Source organism: Entelurus aequoreus, linkage group LG04 (genome assembly GCF_033978785.1).
Source record: "Entelurus aequoreus isolate RoL-2023_Sb linkage group LG04, RoL_Eaeq_v1.1, whole genome shotgun sequence".
NCBI lineage: Eukaryota > Metazoa > Chordata > Actinopteri > Syngnathiformes > Syngnathidae > Entelurus > Entelurus aequoreus.
The window spans coordinates 42,998,021-43,018,391 of NC_084734.1; the positions used below are offsets into that span (position 1 = coordinate 42,998,021).

Below are 20,371 nucleotides of genomic sequence, written 5' to 3' on the forward strand. Positions count from 1 at the left end.
GATTTGAATCGCAAGGTAGATTCGATCTTGATGATGTTACAGAAAGAATAAATTGGAATTGTCAGAGCCAGCATATAGAGCAGGAATGTCATTGTTTTGACTGCTCGAAGAAAAAAACAACATCTTAATCTACGATTTGACTCCCTCGAATGGCCTTGAGGAACAGGCTGTTTGAAAACACTCCCCCGAGGACTCCTCAAAGATGGACGCTTTTGACCTTTCCCTTTTCTTCAAAAGCACCTGGGTCGGACTCTTGAACTCTTGAACTCTTGGGGCCGGCCTCGGCCCATAAAGACAATCCAACATCTCACCCAAGTTAATTGGGCATACATGCACGCACATACCCCTCCCCAATCAACGCCTTCACCACTGCTTTATTCCTCCGGGGTTGTGGGGGCTGAGCAGCGCTCAACAGCAGCTGCTGGCCTCCAAGGTCCTGTTGGATGACTTTGTTGCGAGTTTGTTGTGATTAAATGTACCTTGTTTATGTGTGCCATGCTATGTGAGGTTTTTTTCCTCGGACTCAGTCTGGACCATTCCTGAGGGTCCAGCCTCAGACTGATATTTTTTTTTACTTCCCCCCTCCCCCCAATGTCACCTTTTTCCCACCTTTTTGAGGAGCGCCTAAGTGAGGCTGATCCGTTGGCGGTCCCGTCTTGTCTCCCTGTAACGTATGTCTGCTCTTAGCGGGATTGTGCCGAAAATGTAATTTCAGTTCTTATGTGTCTTGTACATGTAAGAATGGACAATAAAGCTGATTGATTGATTGATTGATTGATAAACTGCTTACCTTGTGATGCGCGCGTGCAACACACTGTCTGCCTGACAGAGAGAGCGGGAGCGGCTGTCGACCTGTAGCTTCTGGGCCATCCTGTTCGTGACGCCAATTTGTGTAGTGGATTGTCCGAACCTTAAGCAGGCAACAAAAGTAGTTTAGTACAACACATTTATTTACCCATTATCAGAAGTGCAGGTTGAATTGAGTTGGCCGTGCAGACAGACCACATGTACTCCGGAGCAAACAAGACACACACAAGCCAAAATCTCTGTCGAGTTCCGGTCTTCTGCCATTTTTTATATGTCTCTTGTGTGTCACTGTTTTTTATCTCGTGCGTCACTGTTTTTATCTAGTGCGTCATGATTGTTTTTTTTTGGTTTGTCTGTTCCAAAACAACCTCGTATCTCTTAGTCATATTTGGAAAATCTAAACATTCTGTAGACAGGTTGGCATAACTCCATATTCACCTTTGTCCCACAACTGGTCCATTCAATGGCAGAAAATAGAAGAGAATTGAAAATGAGCGGACATTCTTAATAGACAAGAAATATAGGTCAAAAGGTCAGAAATTCTACGACAGTCTCAAGGTTGGCAAGTATGCTAATACGGCCAGGTTAACTTATAAAGTGCAATTTTAAATTTCCCGCTAAACTTCCGGTTGGAAACGTCTATGTATGATGCGTATACGCGTGACGTCACGACGGCAACGGAAGTATTTGTACCCAATGTCTCACCATACAAACTGCTCTGTTTTCATCGAACAATTCCACAGTATTCTGGACATCTGTGTTGGTGAATCTTTTGCAATTTGTTTAATGAACAATGGAGATTGCAAAGAAGAAAGTTGTAGGTGGGATCGGTGTATTAGCGGCTGGCTGTAGCAACACAACAAGGAGTACTTACTTGGATAGCAGACGCGCTAACCGATGCTAGCCGCCAACCGCATCTGTGATCTGGTGAAGTCCTTTGTCGCGCCGTCGATCGCTGGAACTCAGGTGAGCACGGGTGTTGATGAGCAGATGAGGGCTGGCTGGCGTAGGTGGAGCGCTAATGTTTTTTTCATAGCTCTGTGAGGTCCGGTTGCTAAGTTGCTAAGTTAGCTTCAGCGTCGTTAGCAACAGCATTGTTAAGCTTTGCCAGGCTGAGAATTATTAACCGTGTATTTACATGTCCATGGTTTAATAGTATTGTTGATCTTCTGTCAATCCTTCCAGTCAGGGATTTGTTTATTTTGTTTCTATCTGCATTTGAGTCAGATGCTATCACGTTAGCTCAGTAGCTAAAGTGCTTCGCCGATGTATTGTCGTGGGGATAAAAGTCACTGTGAATGTCCATTTTGCGTTCTCGACTCTCATTTTCAAGAGGATATAGTATCCGAGGTGGTTTAAAATACAAATCCGTGATCCACAATAGAAAAAGGAGAGTGTGTGGAATCTAATGAGACCTGTACCTAAGTTACGGTCAGAGCGAAAAAAGATACACCCTGCACTGCCTCTCTAGTTCTTCACTCTAACGTTCCTCATCCACGAATCTTTCATCCTCGCTCAAATTAATGGGGTAATCGTCGCTTTCTCGGTCCGAATCTCTCTCGCTCCATTGTAAACAACGGGGAATTGTGAGGAATCCTACCTCCTGTGCCGTCACGCTACTTCCGGTATAGGCAAGGCTTTTTTTTATCAGCGACCAAAAGTTGCGAACTTTATCGTCGTTGTTCTATACTAAATCCTTTCAGCAAAAATATGGCAATATCGCAAAATGATCAAGTATGACACATAGAATGGATCTGCTATCCCCGTTTAAATAAATAAAAATTCATTTCAGTAGGCCTTTAAGTGCAACCTTTGAAGTTAAGCTTTTTTGGGAAGTCTTTCCAGCTAAACCTTTGTCTTCCCCTCAGCTATACTCTCCATCATGGGCAACCTGCTGGTCCTCGTTTTGGCTTTCAAAAGGTCCTCGCGGATGAAGCCGCCCGAGCTCCTTAGTGTCAACCTGGCTGTGACGGACCTGGGGGCGGCGGTCACCATGTACCCGCTAACAGTGGCGTCTGCCTGGAGCCATCACTGGCTGGGAGGCGACATCACCTGCGTCTACTACGGCCTGGCGGGTTTCTTCTTCGGGGTGGCCAGCATCATGAACCTGATGCTCTTGGCTATCGTGCGCTTCATTGTGTCCCTCAACCTGCAGTCTCCCAGTGAGTATTGATTGATTGATTGATTGATTGATTAATTGGCCAAGAGATTAACAACGACATTAGCATTATTCAATGTATGCATATCACAATATATGGTTAACTATCAAGGTGCATGTTTATATTACCGTAGTTCTCCCCAGAGAGTATTTCACTCGCATATGCGCCTAAAAATAGATCATGCGACTAGCAAAATAGTACGGAGTACGGAGTACGAGTACGCATTGCAACCCTTTCTTTAGCATTTTGCTCCTGATACAGTTCCACACTAAGTGGCTCAAACTAGAGGAAGATTTGAGGAAAAGAAACATTGTTGTCAGAAGACCATACAGGGGATATATCAACCCTTTGTGCATCTGCTCGCGCAGATCTGATCACGTGTACACAGTATCGCCACTTTCGCGACATGCTATTTTACTTGCTGCCAAAAACAATTAGCTCGTCACTGCCGATTTAGTTTCAACAACTAAAGATACAAACTTGGTAGTAAATAAACCCACGTTTCCACTGCTGTATGTTGTGCTCATTCAAGTTGATGATATTTTAAAATTTAGGGGAAATACTGTAATGAAACCGGTAAACTCAGTTGGTGGTGATGGAAAATACCCTGAATGGAGGACGCTGCGGTCATATAGTGCTTCCGAAGATATAGTAAGCAGGGAAAGAGAACGCCAAAATGCCACTAAAGAAAAAGATATTGCAGCTATATTTTCTGCTTCCACATCTAATGATCAGACTAGCGATAGTACATCGCCTGTATACATTTCTGTCACCTCTACTGAGCCTGTTCAAAATAAGTACATCTTTTTTCTGCATCTTCCTCCCAAAAAACATAACTTTTTTTCCAGGTGTGGCTCATCACCACATAAAAATGTCTGCACTTTTAAGATGACAATTTCATATGCCTTAACATTTGCACTACTCTCAACAAAACAGGCACATCAACTGCGGTTAATAATGTTTTGTTTGTTTTAAAATCAGCACATCTATTAATATGTGTTGGTGGTGCTAGTTGTTTTTATTTTTATTTTACAAACTTATTTAGGTGTTATTTATATTGTTACGAAGTGCTATTTTATTTTAATTTTGTATGTCATGCCCTCGTGACAGTTTTGTTTAATTTCAGATACATTTTCAACATAGATTAATACATCTGTTATTATAACCATGTCATACCAAACCACCACCAAATTAATTCAGAATAACATATTGAGAAAAATAAGAGTTTTAGAACTAGAAGAAAATACATAATTTTAAAGGGGCTCAACTGTTTGCAAAATGAAAAAATATAACAAGAGCACTACTATGTGGTGCTGAAATTAAAAGTTCCGTCACACTTTTTTAGCAGATATATTTCTCAGATTTCACTCACTTTTGTCACATTTAGCTCATTTTCATCACATTAAAGTTTAAATATTTTCACCCAAAATATTATATCTAAATGTTAAATCTAAATGCTACATCTTAAATATAAATGTTATATCTACACCTAATCCTTAAATCTAAATATAAATGTTGAATATAAATGTTAAATCTAAACCTAAATGTTAAATCTAAATGTAAATATTGAATCTGAATCCTAAATCTAAATCTAAATGTTATATCTAAACCTAAATACATCTAAATCTAAATGTTAAATCTAAATCAAAATGTGAGCGCAAAATTTCTCGGCAAGTGTAAAGATGAATATTTATAGAATGTCAATATTCCACCAATCCGAGGCCTCTCAGGCGCAAAGCCGTGCCCACATCTCTGCCTCTCAGTGCAAGACACTCCTACATATTTCGGACTGCGGAAGAAGGAAACATGACAGATGCTTAATGACAAATAATGTCAATAAAGTTGCCTATTTTTTAAATATGGAACTTGGAGCCAAGCTATTTCGTCATAAATGAAGTGCTTACCCAAAATAAACTGGAAAAAACATCCCCGGCCAGCTGGACCTACTGAATTTCCCAGGATCCACTCAAAGCACCACCTGTGGGTCCTGGGGACTCACTACATTGAAAACCTATCGATATCACTGATCATTCTGGCATGTGCATAAGTAGCATTAAGATCAGTCATGTCATCACATGTGACGTGATGTCAGCCATGTTATATGACTGTATGTGTAGCTTAGTACGTGTGTGTATGGCATAACAAAACAAAAAGCTGTGGGACAGGCATGTCTTCTGTGTTTAATTGAGGGTTGCAGTAGGCCACTGTGTTTATGTGTATATTGTTTGAGTGGTAATAATAAAATGATGTTATTTAGGACCTTTCATATTGCTCCTAAATATTCCTACATTTTTTAAAAATTCAGGTGCACCTGTGCTCCTAGTGAAAAAGCTATTTTTACAACTGTCATTTACTTACTGTATTGGTATATTTAGCAAAGTTTTGTAGTAAAATCGTATGATGAGTTACTTAGAGATCACCACCCCGGCTCATCATAGAATATTACCAAAATAAGACACAAAATAAGGCTTCCAACCAAATCGAATTAAAATCTTCACAGCTAATAGTCAGGTTGAATGAAATTAAATGTTCCACCAATGCTGCGCCTTTATTGTTTCTGAAGAATATTTCTTCATTTAATTTTAATGGCCCTGCGATGAGGTGGCGACTTGTCCAGGGTGTACCCTGCCTTCGCCCGAATGCAGCTGAGATAGGCTCCGGCATTCCACGCGACCCCTGTTTTCTTTTCAGTTTTTTGTTGATTTGTCTATTCAGTTATCATATACAAAACAATTAAATAAAGAAGAGCAACTGAGTCACTAATGCATAGGATTCTGTGTTTGGGCACTAGAGATGCGCGGATAGGCAATTATTTCATCCGCAACCGCATCACAAAAGTCGTCATCCACCCGCCATACACCCGAACTAACATTTTATCAAAGCCACAACCGCCCGCCGCCCGCCACCCACCCGTTGTTATATCTTCTTCATCGTATGGGCAGCTGTTTTCCGGCACCCGGACCTGAGGCCGAGGGTCTATGCCTTTTACCACCCCAGGCCCGGGGGCCCTCCCGTTCATATGTCAGGACACACAGAAGTGAGCCAGGTCACCGAGCAGTCATCCAGGTCCGCCAGGCCACGCAAACCATTAGGAGCACGATAAATCGGGCAACGCAGGATCACGTGGTCGGCAGTCTGCTCCTCCGCGCCACATTCACACGTCGCGTTAGGTGCTAAGCCCCACTGGAACATGTTTGAGCGAAAGCGACCGACACCAGTTCGGAGGCGGTTAAGCCTCACCCAGGCCACTCGTGGTAGTGAGAGGCCTGGTATTGAGCCGGTGTCAGGTATGAAGTCACGGAGTCTGGAGGAGATGGTATGCTCCAGGTCCGTGCTCCATTTGTGATTCGCCCAGTGAGCCGCCCTGATGTTGTTGTCACTGCATTGCTGCAGGAGCTTCAGGGCGGCTGGTACCAGTGGGTCTCTGGAGGGGAGGCGGGGCGTTGGCTCTGAGGAGAGTGTGAGCCTTTCATGGAGCAGGTGGTTCTCATCCATGTTTGCCCGGCCCGCCAGAGTTGCTACAGCACCTTGGCGACGAAGCTCAGCGGGTTGGATGCCTGCTAAGATGGGCAGTAGCTCCACAGGGGTGGGGCGCAGGCATCCAGTGATAACACGCAAGGCTTCGTTGATCGGGACATCAAGTTGTTTAGAGTGAGCACTGCGCGCCCAGACAGGTGCACAGTACTCAGCAGTTGAGTAGACCAGGGCAAGTGCTGCTGTTCGCAGAGTTCTTGCCCCGGCACCCCAACCGGACCCGACCAACCGTCTCAGCAGTGAGACGCGGGTGTTGAGTTTCTTGCGTGTTGCCAAGAGGTGTTTACGGAAAGTGAGCGACCTGTCCAGGGTGACCCCAAGGTATTTAGGGTCAGGACGAGGGTCTTCAGGTGTAGGACGAGGCCGGCATAGGGTAAGGGAAGCCCCATCCGGCTTCCGCACCTCGAACCTGATCTCACGATCCGCTTCCCAATTGTATAGGTGGAAAGCTTGTGTCACCGTCTTGGATTCGCTGAGCTTCAATCTCCAGTTATGGAGGTAAGCCACTAAAGTCTCCATGTCCTGGCTTAGAGTTCCCTCCAAGGCCTGCCAGTCCCTGTCGGAGTGCAGCAGCGCGAGATCGTCTGCGTATGCGAACCTCCGTGAGACTGTGGCAGGCAGGTCGTATGTATAGATGTTATACAGGAGGGGAGCCAGGACAGATCCCTGGGGGACGCCATTTTTCAGGCGCCGCAACCTGCTTTTATCTCCGTTACTGGTGGTGAGAGTAAAGCTGCGGTTCCAGACAAGCTCCATGATCATTTTGACCATGTGCCTGTCTGGAAGCAGGCGGAGAAGTTTGCAGGTGAGGCCGCGGTGCCAGACTGTGTCATAGGCAGCAGTCAGGTCTATGAAGACGGCACCGGCCTTCTTTTTCGCCTCAAAGCAGTCCTCGATGTCCTGGGTAAGGAGGGCGACCTGATCCACCGTGGACTTCCCACGTCGAAAACCCGCCTGCTCCCGGGGGAGGTGGGGGTCTATGATGGGCTCGACACGGGCGTGAATCAGGAGCTCGAGGACTTTAAAGGGGACGCAGAGCAACGAGATTGGTCTGTAGCTCGTTACGTCATCCTTTGGTTTGTTCGGCTTGGGGATAGCGACAACAGTGGCCCTTCTCCAAATCCTGGGGATCCGGAGTTGGCGCAGGCAAGAAGACAGGAAAACTCTCAGCCAGGACTTCATTGCAGGGGCAGCGTGGAGCACGAGTTCTGGGCAGATGTTGTCAGGCCCAGCAGACTTGCCTGGTTTGGTATACTGGAGGGCAGCTGTGAACTCCTCCGGTGAAAACTCACCGGAGATGTTACACTCGCTAGATGTTGTTGTCCTCCAGAGGTCTGCAGTTTCCTGGCGCACCGCCCGGGAAAAATCTCGATTTATCCCGGTATATGCCCCGTTTTTCACAACCTGTGCTGCAATAGCATTTGCGGTAACGGGGCATGTTCGGCGTGCGCGCTCAGACCTACCAGTCAAGTTGTTCAAAGTGCTCCACGCGATACGGCTAGTGTGCGAGAAGTCGATGGAGTGGACTGCCTCTTTCCAGCGCTGGTGCCTCTTCCTTCCAAGAGTGGAAAGAAGGGCAGTGGCTGAATTGTTAGCCTCCGGGCCATAGGGAGCCCGGAGGAAGGCGCTGTAGAGGGTCTCGCACTCGCCATCCCAGCATGGTTTGTAGTTCTTACGCCGGCCGCGTGGGATGGCTTTTTTGGCCGCAGATGTTAGTGCCCTACAGAAGTCCTGGTATGCCTCGTCCACGTTGGGTGTGTCTGGTGGTGGGAGACACCGTGTGGACTTGTTGGTATGGAGGCGATAGAGTTTCCAATTGGCCTTCCGGAAGTTCCATCGCTTCATCGGTCCGCTCGGAACTGTTGTCACGAGGTCGGGCACCGATATCAGCGACGGTCGGTGTTGCGACCTGGGGAACATTCCTAGAACACGTCTGTCGGGGAGATGGGTGTCCACACCGACACTCACGAAAGCCAGGTCAGGGTTCGTGTCAGTGTTATGCCGAGCGGAGTGAAAGCTGGCTGGGCCCTTCGGGTTGTAGAGAAGGTTGAGCGAGTTGCGCTCTGCCCAGTCAGAAAGAGTTTCCCCGCTCGGTGAGGTGGTACTGTATCCCCACCGTGTATGCCGGCAGTTGAAATCACCAGCATATACACACGGTGGTTCAAGCACTGGCAGTGACACTGGCGTGAGTTGTGAGGGTGGTGGTTTGTAGACGTTGACAATTTTGATGTCGCCAACGTCCACTCGCAGCCACTCGATCTCGGAGTTGTCCGGTGATCGATCGGCGAGGGTCCAGCTCAGATCGTTGTGGACAAACGTGGCAAGGCCATGCTTCTTGCTCAGGATTGACCCAGCTAGCGTGAAGTTGGTGATCGCTAGCTTGTCCGCTGTTGGGCGGTGGGTTTCCTGAAGGAGGATGACCATGGCTTGGGTGGTGTGGGCCATGTGCTCGATGACGGATGTTTTGGCATCTGTGAGCCCTTCAACGTTCAGTTGCAGTATTCTTGGTTGGAGACCGGCAGCAGTGTTGCTACCAGATCTCCGCCCAGACTGCCCCTGGACGCCAGAACGGGAGGGTACCCGAGTTGAAAGTTTTTTGTTTCGCCGCGTTGCCATGGAGTAGAGCAGCGCGGTTACTTGCAGGGATCACGGCGTGAACGTAAACTTTCTCGATCCCTTTCTCGATCGTTGTTATATATCTAATATAGACGATGCAAGGCATTAGTGAGGTTAGAAAGGAGAAAGGAGACTGATCCAATGCAGCAGAGACATTCAATGCGTGCTACACATTAATATCTCTTGGCCACGCATTAGTGGCTAAGAGATATTAATGCGTGATAATATTATTTATCATTATTATAATATTATTGTCATTTCCATTAAGAAAGTGTTGACTATTATTGTTATTTTTTTTCCCTGGTCTTTAGTATTCCCTTTTTTAGTTTGTCGCGTACCACGTTTGCTGCCGGCGTTGCCATCTTTTTATTTTTTTCTTCTTCTTCTGTTGTGGTGTGCTGTGTCACGCCAAATTACTTCCCCCTACAAAAATCCCCCCCCCCCCCCCCCCCCCATTTACTTCCGTGGTCATGTTTCCTCCTACGTCATTGACAGCGATCGATAGCACTTCCGCTTTGACTGCCCGTCGCTGGAAGGATACTTCGTCTGAAGAAATCGATTATTGTTGGTTTTTTTGTACAGGCGCGAAACAGGACAGTCGCGTGCCGGTTAAGGACCCCCGGCAACTTTGTGACTTTATTGGAAGTAAATGGGGGGGAAAGGTTTTTTTTAGGGGGGAAGAAATTTGGCGTGACAGCTGCAGCAGTGCCTAATGAATAATTGCCTGTTTCAAAGAGTGCTGCTCGTTTTTCGTATGTGGGTAACAACATTTAACTATGTATATATATTTCCGAATTGGTTCAACCGCCACCCGCCCGAATCTATTTAAAATCTATTTTTTTCGTCATGCATCCGCCCGACCTGCGGATTATCCGCGGACTCCGCGGTTGTGTCCGCAAACCGCGCATCTCTATTGGGCACTCAATTCCATGATATAATTCGCAGACAAACAAACACATTTTTTACGTACAATGTTGTCGCATGACGTTTTATACAAAAACTCAAGTCAAAATGTTAACATTTTAATTGAAAACTGAATCATACGAAAAGTGGTGTGTACAAAAACCGAAGTACAGTGTTCCCTCGCCACTTCATGGCTCATTTTAAGATTTCAGTGCATCGCAGATTTTGTAGTTGGTAATATACAGTATATTTTTAGAAACATGTATTATAACATCTATTTGATATTACCATTCTAATCAGTAGTGAGTCAAGCTGCTTTGTCTCTGTGACATCTTACACCGCACAGTATTAGCTAATGGCAGACCAATTACAGAGTTTTCTGTCCTGGCAGCTGATTGGCTCAGCCGCATTAGGAAGTGTTTTTGCTACAGCCAACCTCCATGTTGTCTCTGCAAGTTTTTTAGAGAACATTTTAATCTACTCGAATTCCTACGATGACTTCCATAGAAAATAAGCCAGAGAACTTCATCAGTGTCTCCTAAAACAAAGCGCGAACAACTCTCCATTAATTTGTCCCTCACTTGGACGCGACCACCGTGACCTTGTCATTCAATGTCATAAATGTGCAGATACTTGAATGTCATCATTCATGGGTGCCAATATTTTATGTTATCTGATGAGGTGGCGACTTCTCCAGGGTGTACCCCGCCTTCCGCCCGAATGCAGCTGAGATAGGCTCCAGCACCCCCTGCGACAAGCGGTAGAAAAAGGATGGATGGATGGGCATTACATAAGCGTGTAGGAAGTGTTTGAGTGTGCGTGTGTGTGTGTGTGTGTGTGTGTGTGTGTGTGTGTGTGTGTGTGTGTGTGTGTGTGTGTGTGTGTGTGTGTGTGTGTGTGTGTGTGTGTGTGTGTGTGTGTGTGTGTGTGTGTGTGTGTGTGTGTGTGTGTGTGCAGGTGTGTGTGTGTGTGTTCTTGTCTTTCTACCCTTCTTGAGACATCAACAGGGAAAAGTACCTTCCATATGAGGAACGGTGAACAAGTTAAAACATAAATCAGGGGTCACCAACCTTTTTGAAACCAAGAGCTACTTCTTGGGTACTGATTAATGCGAAGGGCTACCAGTTTGATACACACTTAAATAAATTGCCAGAAATAGCCAATTTGCTCAATTTACCTTTAACTCTATGTTATTATTAATAATTAATGATATTTACACTTAATTGAACGGTTTAAAAGAGGAGAAAACACGAAAAAAATTACAATTAAATTTTGAAACAGTTTATCTTCAATTTCGACTCTTTAAAATTCAAAATTCAACCGAAAAAAAGAAGAGAAAAACTTTAAAAAAGAATTTATGGAACATCATTAGTAATTTTTCCTGATTAAGATTAATTTGACAATTTTGATGACATGTTTTAAATAGGTTAAAATCCATACTACACTTTGTTAGAATATATAACAAATTGGACCCAGCTATATTTCTAACAAAGACAAATCATTATTTCTTCTAGATTTTCCAGAACAAAAATGTTAAAAGAAATTCAAAAGACTTTGAAATAAGATTTAAATTTGATTTTACAGATTTTCTAGATTTGCCAGAATAATTTTTTTTAATTTTAATCATAAGTTTGAAAAAAAATTTCACAAATATTCTTCGTCGAAAAAACAGAAGCTAAAATGAAGAATTAAATTAAAATGTATTTATTATTCTTTACAATAAAAAAAATAATTTACTTGAACATTGATTTAAATTGTCAGGAAAGAAGAGGAAGGAATTTAAAAGGTAAAAAGGTATATGTGTTTAAAAATCCTAAAATCATTTTTAAGGTTGTATTTTTTCTCTAAAATTGTCTTTCTGAAAGTTATAAGAAGCAAAGTAAAAAAAAAAAAGAATTTATTTAAACAAGTGAAAACCACGTCTTTAAAATATTTTCTTGGATTTTCAAATTCTATTTTGAGTTTTGTCTCTCTTAGAATTAAAAATGTCGGGCAAAGCGAGACCAGCTTGCTAGTAAATAAATACAATTTAAAAAAATAGAGGCAGCTCACTGGTAAGTGCTGCTATTTGAGCTATTTTTAGAACAGGCCGGCGGGTTACTCATCTGGTCCTTACGGGCTACCTGGTGCCCGCGGGCACCGCGTTGGTGACCCCTGACATAAATCATGGTCCCAATACGGAAAACCATTGCATCTAATAGAGAATGTCTCATTTGCACCCCTGGTGGTGAAATCTATCCAAATTAGTGTGGTCCCAAAAAGGAGGGATTTTTCAAATTAACTGTGTGTCGGTTTTAAAAGTGCTCCCCCTCTGGTCAACATATGAAATAACAAGTTTGTGTAAAAATTTGAAGTGCTCCCCCTCTGGCCAACATATGTAATAACAAGTGTGTGTAAGAAATTGAAATGCACCCCCTTTGGCCAAAATTAATTTTAAAAAATCAAATAAATATGTATACAGAGACATACTGTAATAACTTGAAAAAAATTAAAATAAAAAAGTTTACCTTTTTTATATTTGCATAGTATGTATTTATTATTAATGGTGTAAATACAAATCTTTATATATCTAGAAAGGGTGGGCCTAAAGAGGTAGGCATTTTTCGTAGGTCTCAAGAAGGTAACAAATACAAGACTGGTGTGTGTGTGTGTGTGTGTGTGTGTGTGTGTGTGTGTGTGTGTGTGTGTGTGTGTGTGTGTGTGTGTGTGTGTGTGTGTGTGTGTGTGTGTGTGTGTGTGTGTGTGTGTGTGTGTGAAAGATTAATAACAGTGTGTGTAAGGTTTATAAAGTCCTAAAATTGGATTTTGACCAAACTTTTTTTTTTACATATACCACAATAATATGGTACTGTGGCCTTAATACCGTGATAATATTGTACTGTGTGATTTTGACACCGTTACATCCCTCATGTTTTTTTCACCACATCGTAATCAGATCCAAATTAAACAGTTTTTTTTCCCCTGCAGACAAAATTTCAATCTAATTTGAGAACAATTGATTACTTTTCCCCTAGTGTCTCCTCAAATGTAATGTTAATATCCATGAGGAATATTCCATCATAAAAAAAACATGTAAAAACTGTACACAGGAAGAAAAACTCATTTGCTTTTTACACTTGTTTCAGAAATCAGACTGGATCTTATGATTAGTTATTCATTTGTTAGAAAAGCTAAAGCAAACATCTCTTCTTCTTCTCGTTGTTAGAAGATAAGCTCAGCTGGAGACACGTGAAGCTGCTGTGTTTGTGGTCGTGGTTTTACGCGCTGCTGTGGGCACTGCTGCCCATTCTGGGCTGGGGCCGCTACGGGCCAGAGCCCTTCGGCCTGTCCTGCACTCTGGCGTGGGGCCGCATGAGGCACGAGGACTTCTCCTTCGTCATCGCCATGTTCTTCTTCAACCTGGCGCTGCCCACCGCCGTCATCGTGTGCTGCTACTTCGGCATCACCATCAAGCTCTATGTCACCTACAAGAAGTCGCTCAACCACAGCCAGCGCCTATCCAACACCATCAAGCTGCACCGCAGGCTGCTAATGGTCAGTCACCGCTTTCTTTGTAATAGATGAGCATCATTTTTCTGTAAAACACTTTTGATTCAGTTCTAATTCAAATTCATTTAACAGCAGACTCTCTCACCTGTGCACATTGTAAAAGCAAATGACCTCCAGGTTAGGTGAGAAATATATAGAGAAGACGAAACATGAATATGGAAAAAAAAAATGTTTTAGAAGGATTTAAATCATTATATTTCAAGTAAAGTCTAATTTTAGGAGGCAACCAATACCTTTTGTTGTTCAAAGAAAATTTAATGCATCTTTTAACTGTAGTCATGTGAAATGTTTTCACAGGTAATATCATGCATTTATACTGCCTGCCAACCAATTAAAATTTGTAATCGCAATTAATAGCATTTTGTCTGTAGTTAATTTATAATTAATCACAAAAGATGTACTTTCAATAAGTTTACCGTATTAAAATGTACACCCAACATGGGACTGAACAATTTATTTTATTCATGCATACAGTTTTTTAACAGCTGAACACAAAACAGAAACAAACCCTCTTTTACAGACACACACGAGGCATTTTAAACCTGGGGTAAAATCCAGCCTTTTGGTGTGCGTGTAATAGTGTGATGTTGTTGCGCTATATTATGAACTAGACAGGGTGTTATATTTTATTTTGAAGCATCGCTTTTATTTTTGAAGAATCGGTTGTCCGGTGCGAGAAGTGTTTTCGCTGTTTTTTGGTGTGTTTATTTCCTCTTGTTTCGGACTTTTGAGTTGGAAGGAGCAGAAATCAGTCCGCCAGTGAAGCTGAGACCTGTGTGTGTGTGTGTGTGTGTTTTGTGTTTCCAACACAGGTCACCAATAAATGGTGAAACGACGGCATGGTGAAGTGTCTTTTATTTTTAAAAAACTACACTACGCAGACTAAGACTCACTACACGCACACTGTCTCCCATTATGAAATATATGTATTTTCCTTTTATCAGGTTTTCCCTATCAACTCTCCCTCTGTATCGTATTCTCTGTCCGCCTGAGCTCTGGCGTGGTTGCACTCGCGTCATTTGCATGCGTGTATTTGGAGGCATGCCAAGTCAACCCGGAAATGTTGTGTAGAAAGGGACAAAGTACCAACCGGCGGAGACGTGTTTTGCTTTATTGTGCGGCCAGAAAAGCAAGCCCAGATAAGAAACCATACATTCAATAATAAGCTCAAGGAACCAACTTTGTTAAAAAAAAAAACAGGCCCAAGGTATTTTATAAAAAGCGGACTTGGCAACACTGCTCGACACTCCAGTCCTATCTCACAGCAACAGTGGAAGGAAATAACTTTGGTCTTGTGAAGAGCGACCTGCCAGGGCTTCGAAGCTAAACTGGCCATTATATATATTTTTTCTTTGCCCATTTTTGCTCTCTATTCGTTCCTGTTACTCAAGATCAGCTGCAACGTCGCTGTTTTTAATGGGGCTGAGGTAATGGGTATGGACTGAGGGTCACACAGGACGCACGTTAATTGCAAAATAATAAAAATAGTGCCGTTAAAGGAAAGTTTGAAAACGGTAAACGAGTTATACTGTACATGTATAGCGCTTTTCTACCGTCAAAGCACTCAAAGCCCTTTGACACCATTTCCACATTCACCCATTCACACACACATTCACACGCTGATGGCGGGAGCTGCCATGCAAGGCGCTAACCACTACTCATCAGGAGAAAGGGTGGAGTGTCTTGCTCAAGGACACGTACAACACTTAAGACCTTCAGTATATCAGTATGTGGAATTAAATTATGGAATGGATTAAGCAAAGCAATCAAACAATGTACTAATATGATCCACTTCAAGAAACTCTTCAAACTTAAATTGTTTACAAAGTACAAAGAAGAAGAACCATGACAAACATTCTGAATTTATTTCATCCATCCATTCATTCATTCTTAAAGTAATCTTACTTATCTCATCATATGAAATATGACTTACTTCACCAATTATTATTATTAAATTCTTACTATTATTTATTTATTTATTTGTATTGTGATTACTTATGGAGTTTATTGTGAATAAATTGTGAACAGGAAGTGAACAAAAAGTTTTAGCAACTGTTATGTAAAGAAAAGGGGTAGGATTAAATAAGCTCTGCTTCTTCCTACTCCTTTTCGAACATGTTGAAAAGAGAAACTGGAAATTGTGATGTATCATGTTGTATGCTTGCATGTTCGAAATAAACTCAAACTCAACTCAACTCAACACAGTGGATGTGACTAGGGTGGTAGAAGCCGGGGATCGAACCAGGAACCTTCAAGTTGCTGGCACGCCCATTCTCCCAACCGCGCTACACCGTCCCCCCTTATAAAGCGCTTATATATAGCATCATAAACAGGTGCCCAGTGGGATACATTGTGGTTGTCTACTGTGTACGTTAATGACAACAACGCGTCTTCTCTTGTGCAGATCGCCATCCTGATCAGTGTGGGCTTCATCGGCTGCTGGTCGCCGTACGGCCTGGTGAGCCTGTGGTCCATCTTCCGTGACAGCAGCTCCATCCCGCCCGAGGTCAGCCTACTGCCGTGCATGTTCGCCAAGAGCTCCACCGTGTACAACCCCATGATCTACTACGTATTCAGCAAGAGCTTCAAGCAGGAGGTGAAGCAGCTGATTTGGAGCTGCCCCGCCTTCTCCAACCCGTGCAAGGTCAACAACAGCATCAACGACAACAGCGTCTACATGGCCAACATGGTGGACAAACAAGCCACGGAGGAGGAGGCGACTTACCTGAGATCCAATGCGGCATCGCTGGTTTAAAACTGACATGAAGGCTATTTTCCAGACGTGTTGTTGCATGGATGGGCCAGTAAAAAAAGTGAAACTATAATCAAGGTGTCCATAATCATGAAGACCTCGAACAGGAAGTTTGGAGGATTAATTTATTTTTATATCACTGTTTCGGATGCAGGACCTTTGAGTGTCACCAAGCGGGATTACCTTGCTGGGGTAGAAAACGAGGTGTCTTGTGGCTATATTTTGAAATATCCAGCTTGGTTTGATGATGGCAAACACTACCGGTACATTAAATACAATTTTTGCAAGCATCCAAAGCCAACATGAAGGATTTCTTTGACGACGACCAACACTGAGGTGCAGACACAACTTCTGACATGATTTATGAAAATTAGTACTGTAGAACTTTGACTGCATCACCAGCAGTCCTCCCACTGCACGCTGATTGATTTGTGTGGCTGGGTATATTCATGTGTTTTTTCATTGTTTGGGTTGACACATAAGTCTATTTTGTAATTATGTACTGTAGAATGTAGAATACCATACTGTATTATGACAACTAGAGGACAGGGTCTACAAAGCTTCAGACGTGGTCTAATTTATCACAACTCTTAGTTCTTTTACTAACTGGTCAAAACAGCGACAACTTGTGTGTCACTTAAACAAATGCATTATTCTCTAGTACTAATAGTGCGTTCCATTTGTACTCAGAAGTCGGAATTTCCAAGTTCCTAGTCAAAAATTTCAATTGGAAAGACCCACAAGGTCGAATTTTTTACCCAGAAAGTCGGAGAACTCCTCACCACACCCAAGTTCCTTCAAGATTCATAAGATGGTTGCTCTGAGTGGGAACAATAATAGAAGCTTCTGTAAGTGCCTATAAGCACTTCTGACAATTTTTTGTCGCACTAAATCAGGCAAATGGTAGTTACTAAACTACCTAATCTTCCAACATGGAGAAGAGTCTCCATGAGCACAACTCGCTGCTCTCCCAGGGTCCTAGTGCTAGCCCTGTATGTTGCAACGTAAGGCATGACGGGCACATTTAGGAACATTTAGCAAAATATAACAAGCGGTAAAAAATGGATGGATATGAATAAAATATAATATATTTCAATAATGAGATGCATACATCCTAGCATCAATCGATTTGTATAGATTTATTTTGGTCTGCTGTTTGCATGTTTCTGTGATTGACACAAAGTGCTGGTCTACCTCGTTTTGTGGCCATACAGAGAAGAACTGTAAATACTGTAAAAATTTACAAGAAAGGGTTTTAAAAAATATGGGTATTTTGAAAAATGGTAATGCATTTCAGTCAGGAAGACAACCAAAGATTAGTTGATTTGAAAATAAAAATGTGTTTATAGTATGATCAAGGTGTGTGAATGTAATGTCATTATGTGGTTGTCCCGTAAATATGGAATACGAAATAAAATGTTTACGTTACACCTGGGTCAGTGTATATTTTGCCCGTTGATGTGGTAACAAAACAGATTTAAAAATGTAGTAGAATTTCTGACCTTTTGACCTATATTTCTTGTCTTTTAAGAATGTCCGCTCATTTTCAATACTCTTGTATTTTGTGCCATTGAATGGACCAGTTGTGGGACAAAAGTGAATATTAAGTCGTGCCAACCTGTCTATAGAATGTGTTGACTGTCTAAAGGATTCGAGTTGTTATGGAACAGATAGGAAAAGCAAAACAAGACATTGACGCACTTGGTAAGGAATGATGACGCACAACAGACATATAAAAAATGGCAGAAGACCGGAACTCGGGGGTGATTTTGGCTTGTGTGTGTCTTGTGTGCTCTGGAGTACATTGTGTCTGCTTGCACGGACAACTTAATTCAACCTGCACTTCTGATAATGGGTAAATAAATTTGTTGTACTAAACTACTTTTGTTGCCTGCTTAAGCTTCGGACAATCCACTACACAAATAGGCGTCACGAACAGGATTACGTTAATCTGGACTGGTAAATAAGACGCGTAGAAAGAAACTTAAGGATATTATAAACGGCTTCTATATGATACAAATGATAAGCAGCCCTACTAGAATTACAATTGGATGACAAAAATTAAAGAGAACATCTGTAAATACACGAATACAAAACCAGAAAGAAGAGTGTTAAAATAAAAATACCATTGGATTCTAATAAAGACATGAGGACTCAGCTCTCATAAGAGCAATTAAAACAGGTCTAAATACAGATCGTATGATTTAAATGTTTGGAGGAACAAAAGTTACAATGTTTATGCAGAAGTCTAAGGCTGACTTTCACTTAGAATTAATCAAAGCTGCAAAAGGGAACATTAGAAAGTTATGGAAAACCAGATACAAACTTACGGGAAGAGAGCAAACAAGAAACAACACTATAACATTAAATATCAATGGCGCTACTATCGCAGACAGTCTGGACATAAGTAATAATTTTAATGAACATTTCATCCAGTCTGTACAAACCCTGAATAAAAAATCCCTCAAAATCAGTGCAAATAATTGTCATTTATTCAGGATGGACTAATTTTAGAATTAACAAATGAAACAAAGTTAAACAAAATCTTCACTGCATTATCAGACTCACGATCTAGAGATATATATATGGGTTGGACACTATCTTCCTAAAAACATATAAGGATTGTATTATTGCTCGTATAACAACGATTGATAAATAAATTAAACGGAAAACACTTTACCTACCACGTCGAGAAACTGCTACTATAATAAAATCCATAAAGCAGGAAATAAAGAAGACCAGAACATGTACAGACCAATTAGCCTTCTCCACGTTATAACAAAAGGAATAGAAAATTTGAAATAAAAAAAAAAGGTGGCTTTGGAGCAATCAAGGCTGCTCAGACGGTCACTAAGAGGGGCATTATGTTGACACATCATTTTAATGAGTATTATATTTATCTATGAGAGCAATTTTGTTGTAAATTGTGAGGTATGGCTGTTAAAATCTTGGTTGTTTTTACGAATGATGACAGATGTGAACAAGAGCATGTATGGTCTTTGTGTGATGATGTAAATAAGGTGTGGTTGTATTGTATGGTAAGTATGTGTCCATGAAGGGGCATTTGGTGACTTTTCTTATAATTGAATACATGCTACAGTATGATTATTTTTGATTAATTATTGATTATTATGAATGTATATATTATTATGATTAATTAGTGTCATAATTTTAGTGCTTGATTTGTGGATCCCTTTATTTTAGGTAGCCAGGGACTACAGATGGAAAGTAGCTATTTAGATATAATCTGGTACAGAACATATCTGTTTCTGAACTTAATGTTTCTGTGCATTGTCCCATCATAGATAGACTAAATTAAATACAACTATTTAGTGAATTATTGTGGCCACAATAATTCACTAGGTGTTGTAAAATATCAAAGTACTATTGCAAAAGCGAACAGTGACCTCAAACATGACCTGTCCTCCGCCTCTGTTCTTGCTGCACTTGACTATCAGCTGCCTTTTCTTTTTCTTGGATGTTTCTGAAACTACTAATACTACTACTACTATTACTATTACTACGACTAACACTGTCCCTGTGAGAGGGACAGAGGGGGGAGGTGAGTTTGGATTGGGTCAAGTTTGAGCGTGTTGAGGTTTTATTTAATCGATATGATCAGTCGGGTACAAGGATAAAGGAACGTAATGATTTAGATTGACAATTGCAGTGGTTGGCGAAAGCAACCCCAACCTCAAAGGAGGGTGTCAATTCAGTAATTAAATGTTTTGTGAATTATCTAATATCCCGACATGGTTTCCCCAAAAAGATTAGGTCAAACAACGGCACCTATTTTAAGAAAACAGGTTATCATCTTCAGTCACAAGATCAGCACTTCTCAGGACCAGCAGCTTCCTAGGAAGGTGGAAAGACCATGAGACCAAAATGGTAAGTTTGCAAAATGTAGAATTTGTGTGCCAGTTCCTCTGTGCAGATTTGAGGATGAAAGCAGCCACCCCAGATTCCCTTGCACTCGCTAAGAGGGGCACGGTCAAAGCCAATCCAGGACCAACACCCGATACCTGACTGGAAGGAACCGAGAGGAGAGACA

General features: G+C 42.0%; 1 protein-coding gene across 1 annotated transcript in view; it reads left to right on the forward strand.

Annotated features, from left to right (window-relative positions):
- Nucleotides 1–18,157, forward strand: part of opn8b (opsin 8, group member b) — a 49,894-nt gene extending 31,737 nt beyond the window's left edge. Inside the window, exons 2-4 of the mRNA XM_062044931.1 lie at nucleotides 2,676–2,969; nucleotides 13,225–13,553; nucleotides 15,973–18,157. Of these exons, the coding sequence (XP_061900915.1) occupies nucleotides 2,676–2,969; nucleotides 13,225–13,553; nucleotides 15,973–16,323 (974 nt within the window). The 3' untranslated portion in view covers nucleotides 16,324–18,157. The remainder of the gene's footprint in view (nucleotides 1–2,675; nucleotides 2,970–13,224; nucleotides 13,554–15,972) is intronic.
- The last annotated feature ends 2,214 nt before the right edge of the window (nucleotides 18,158–20,371 follow it).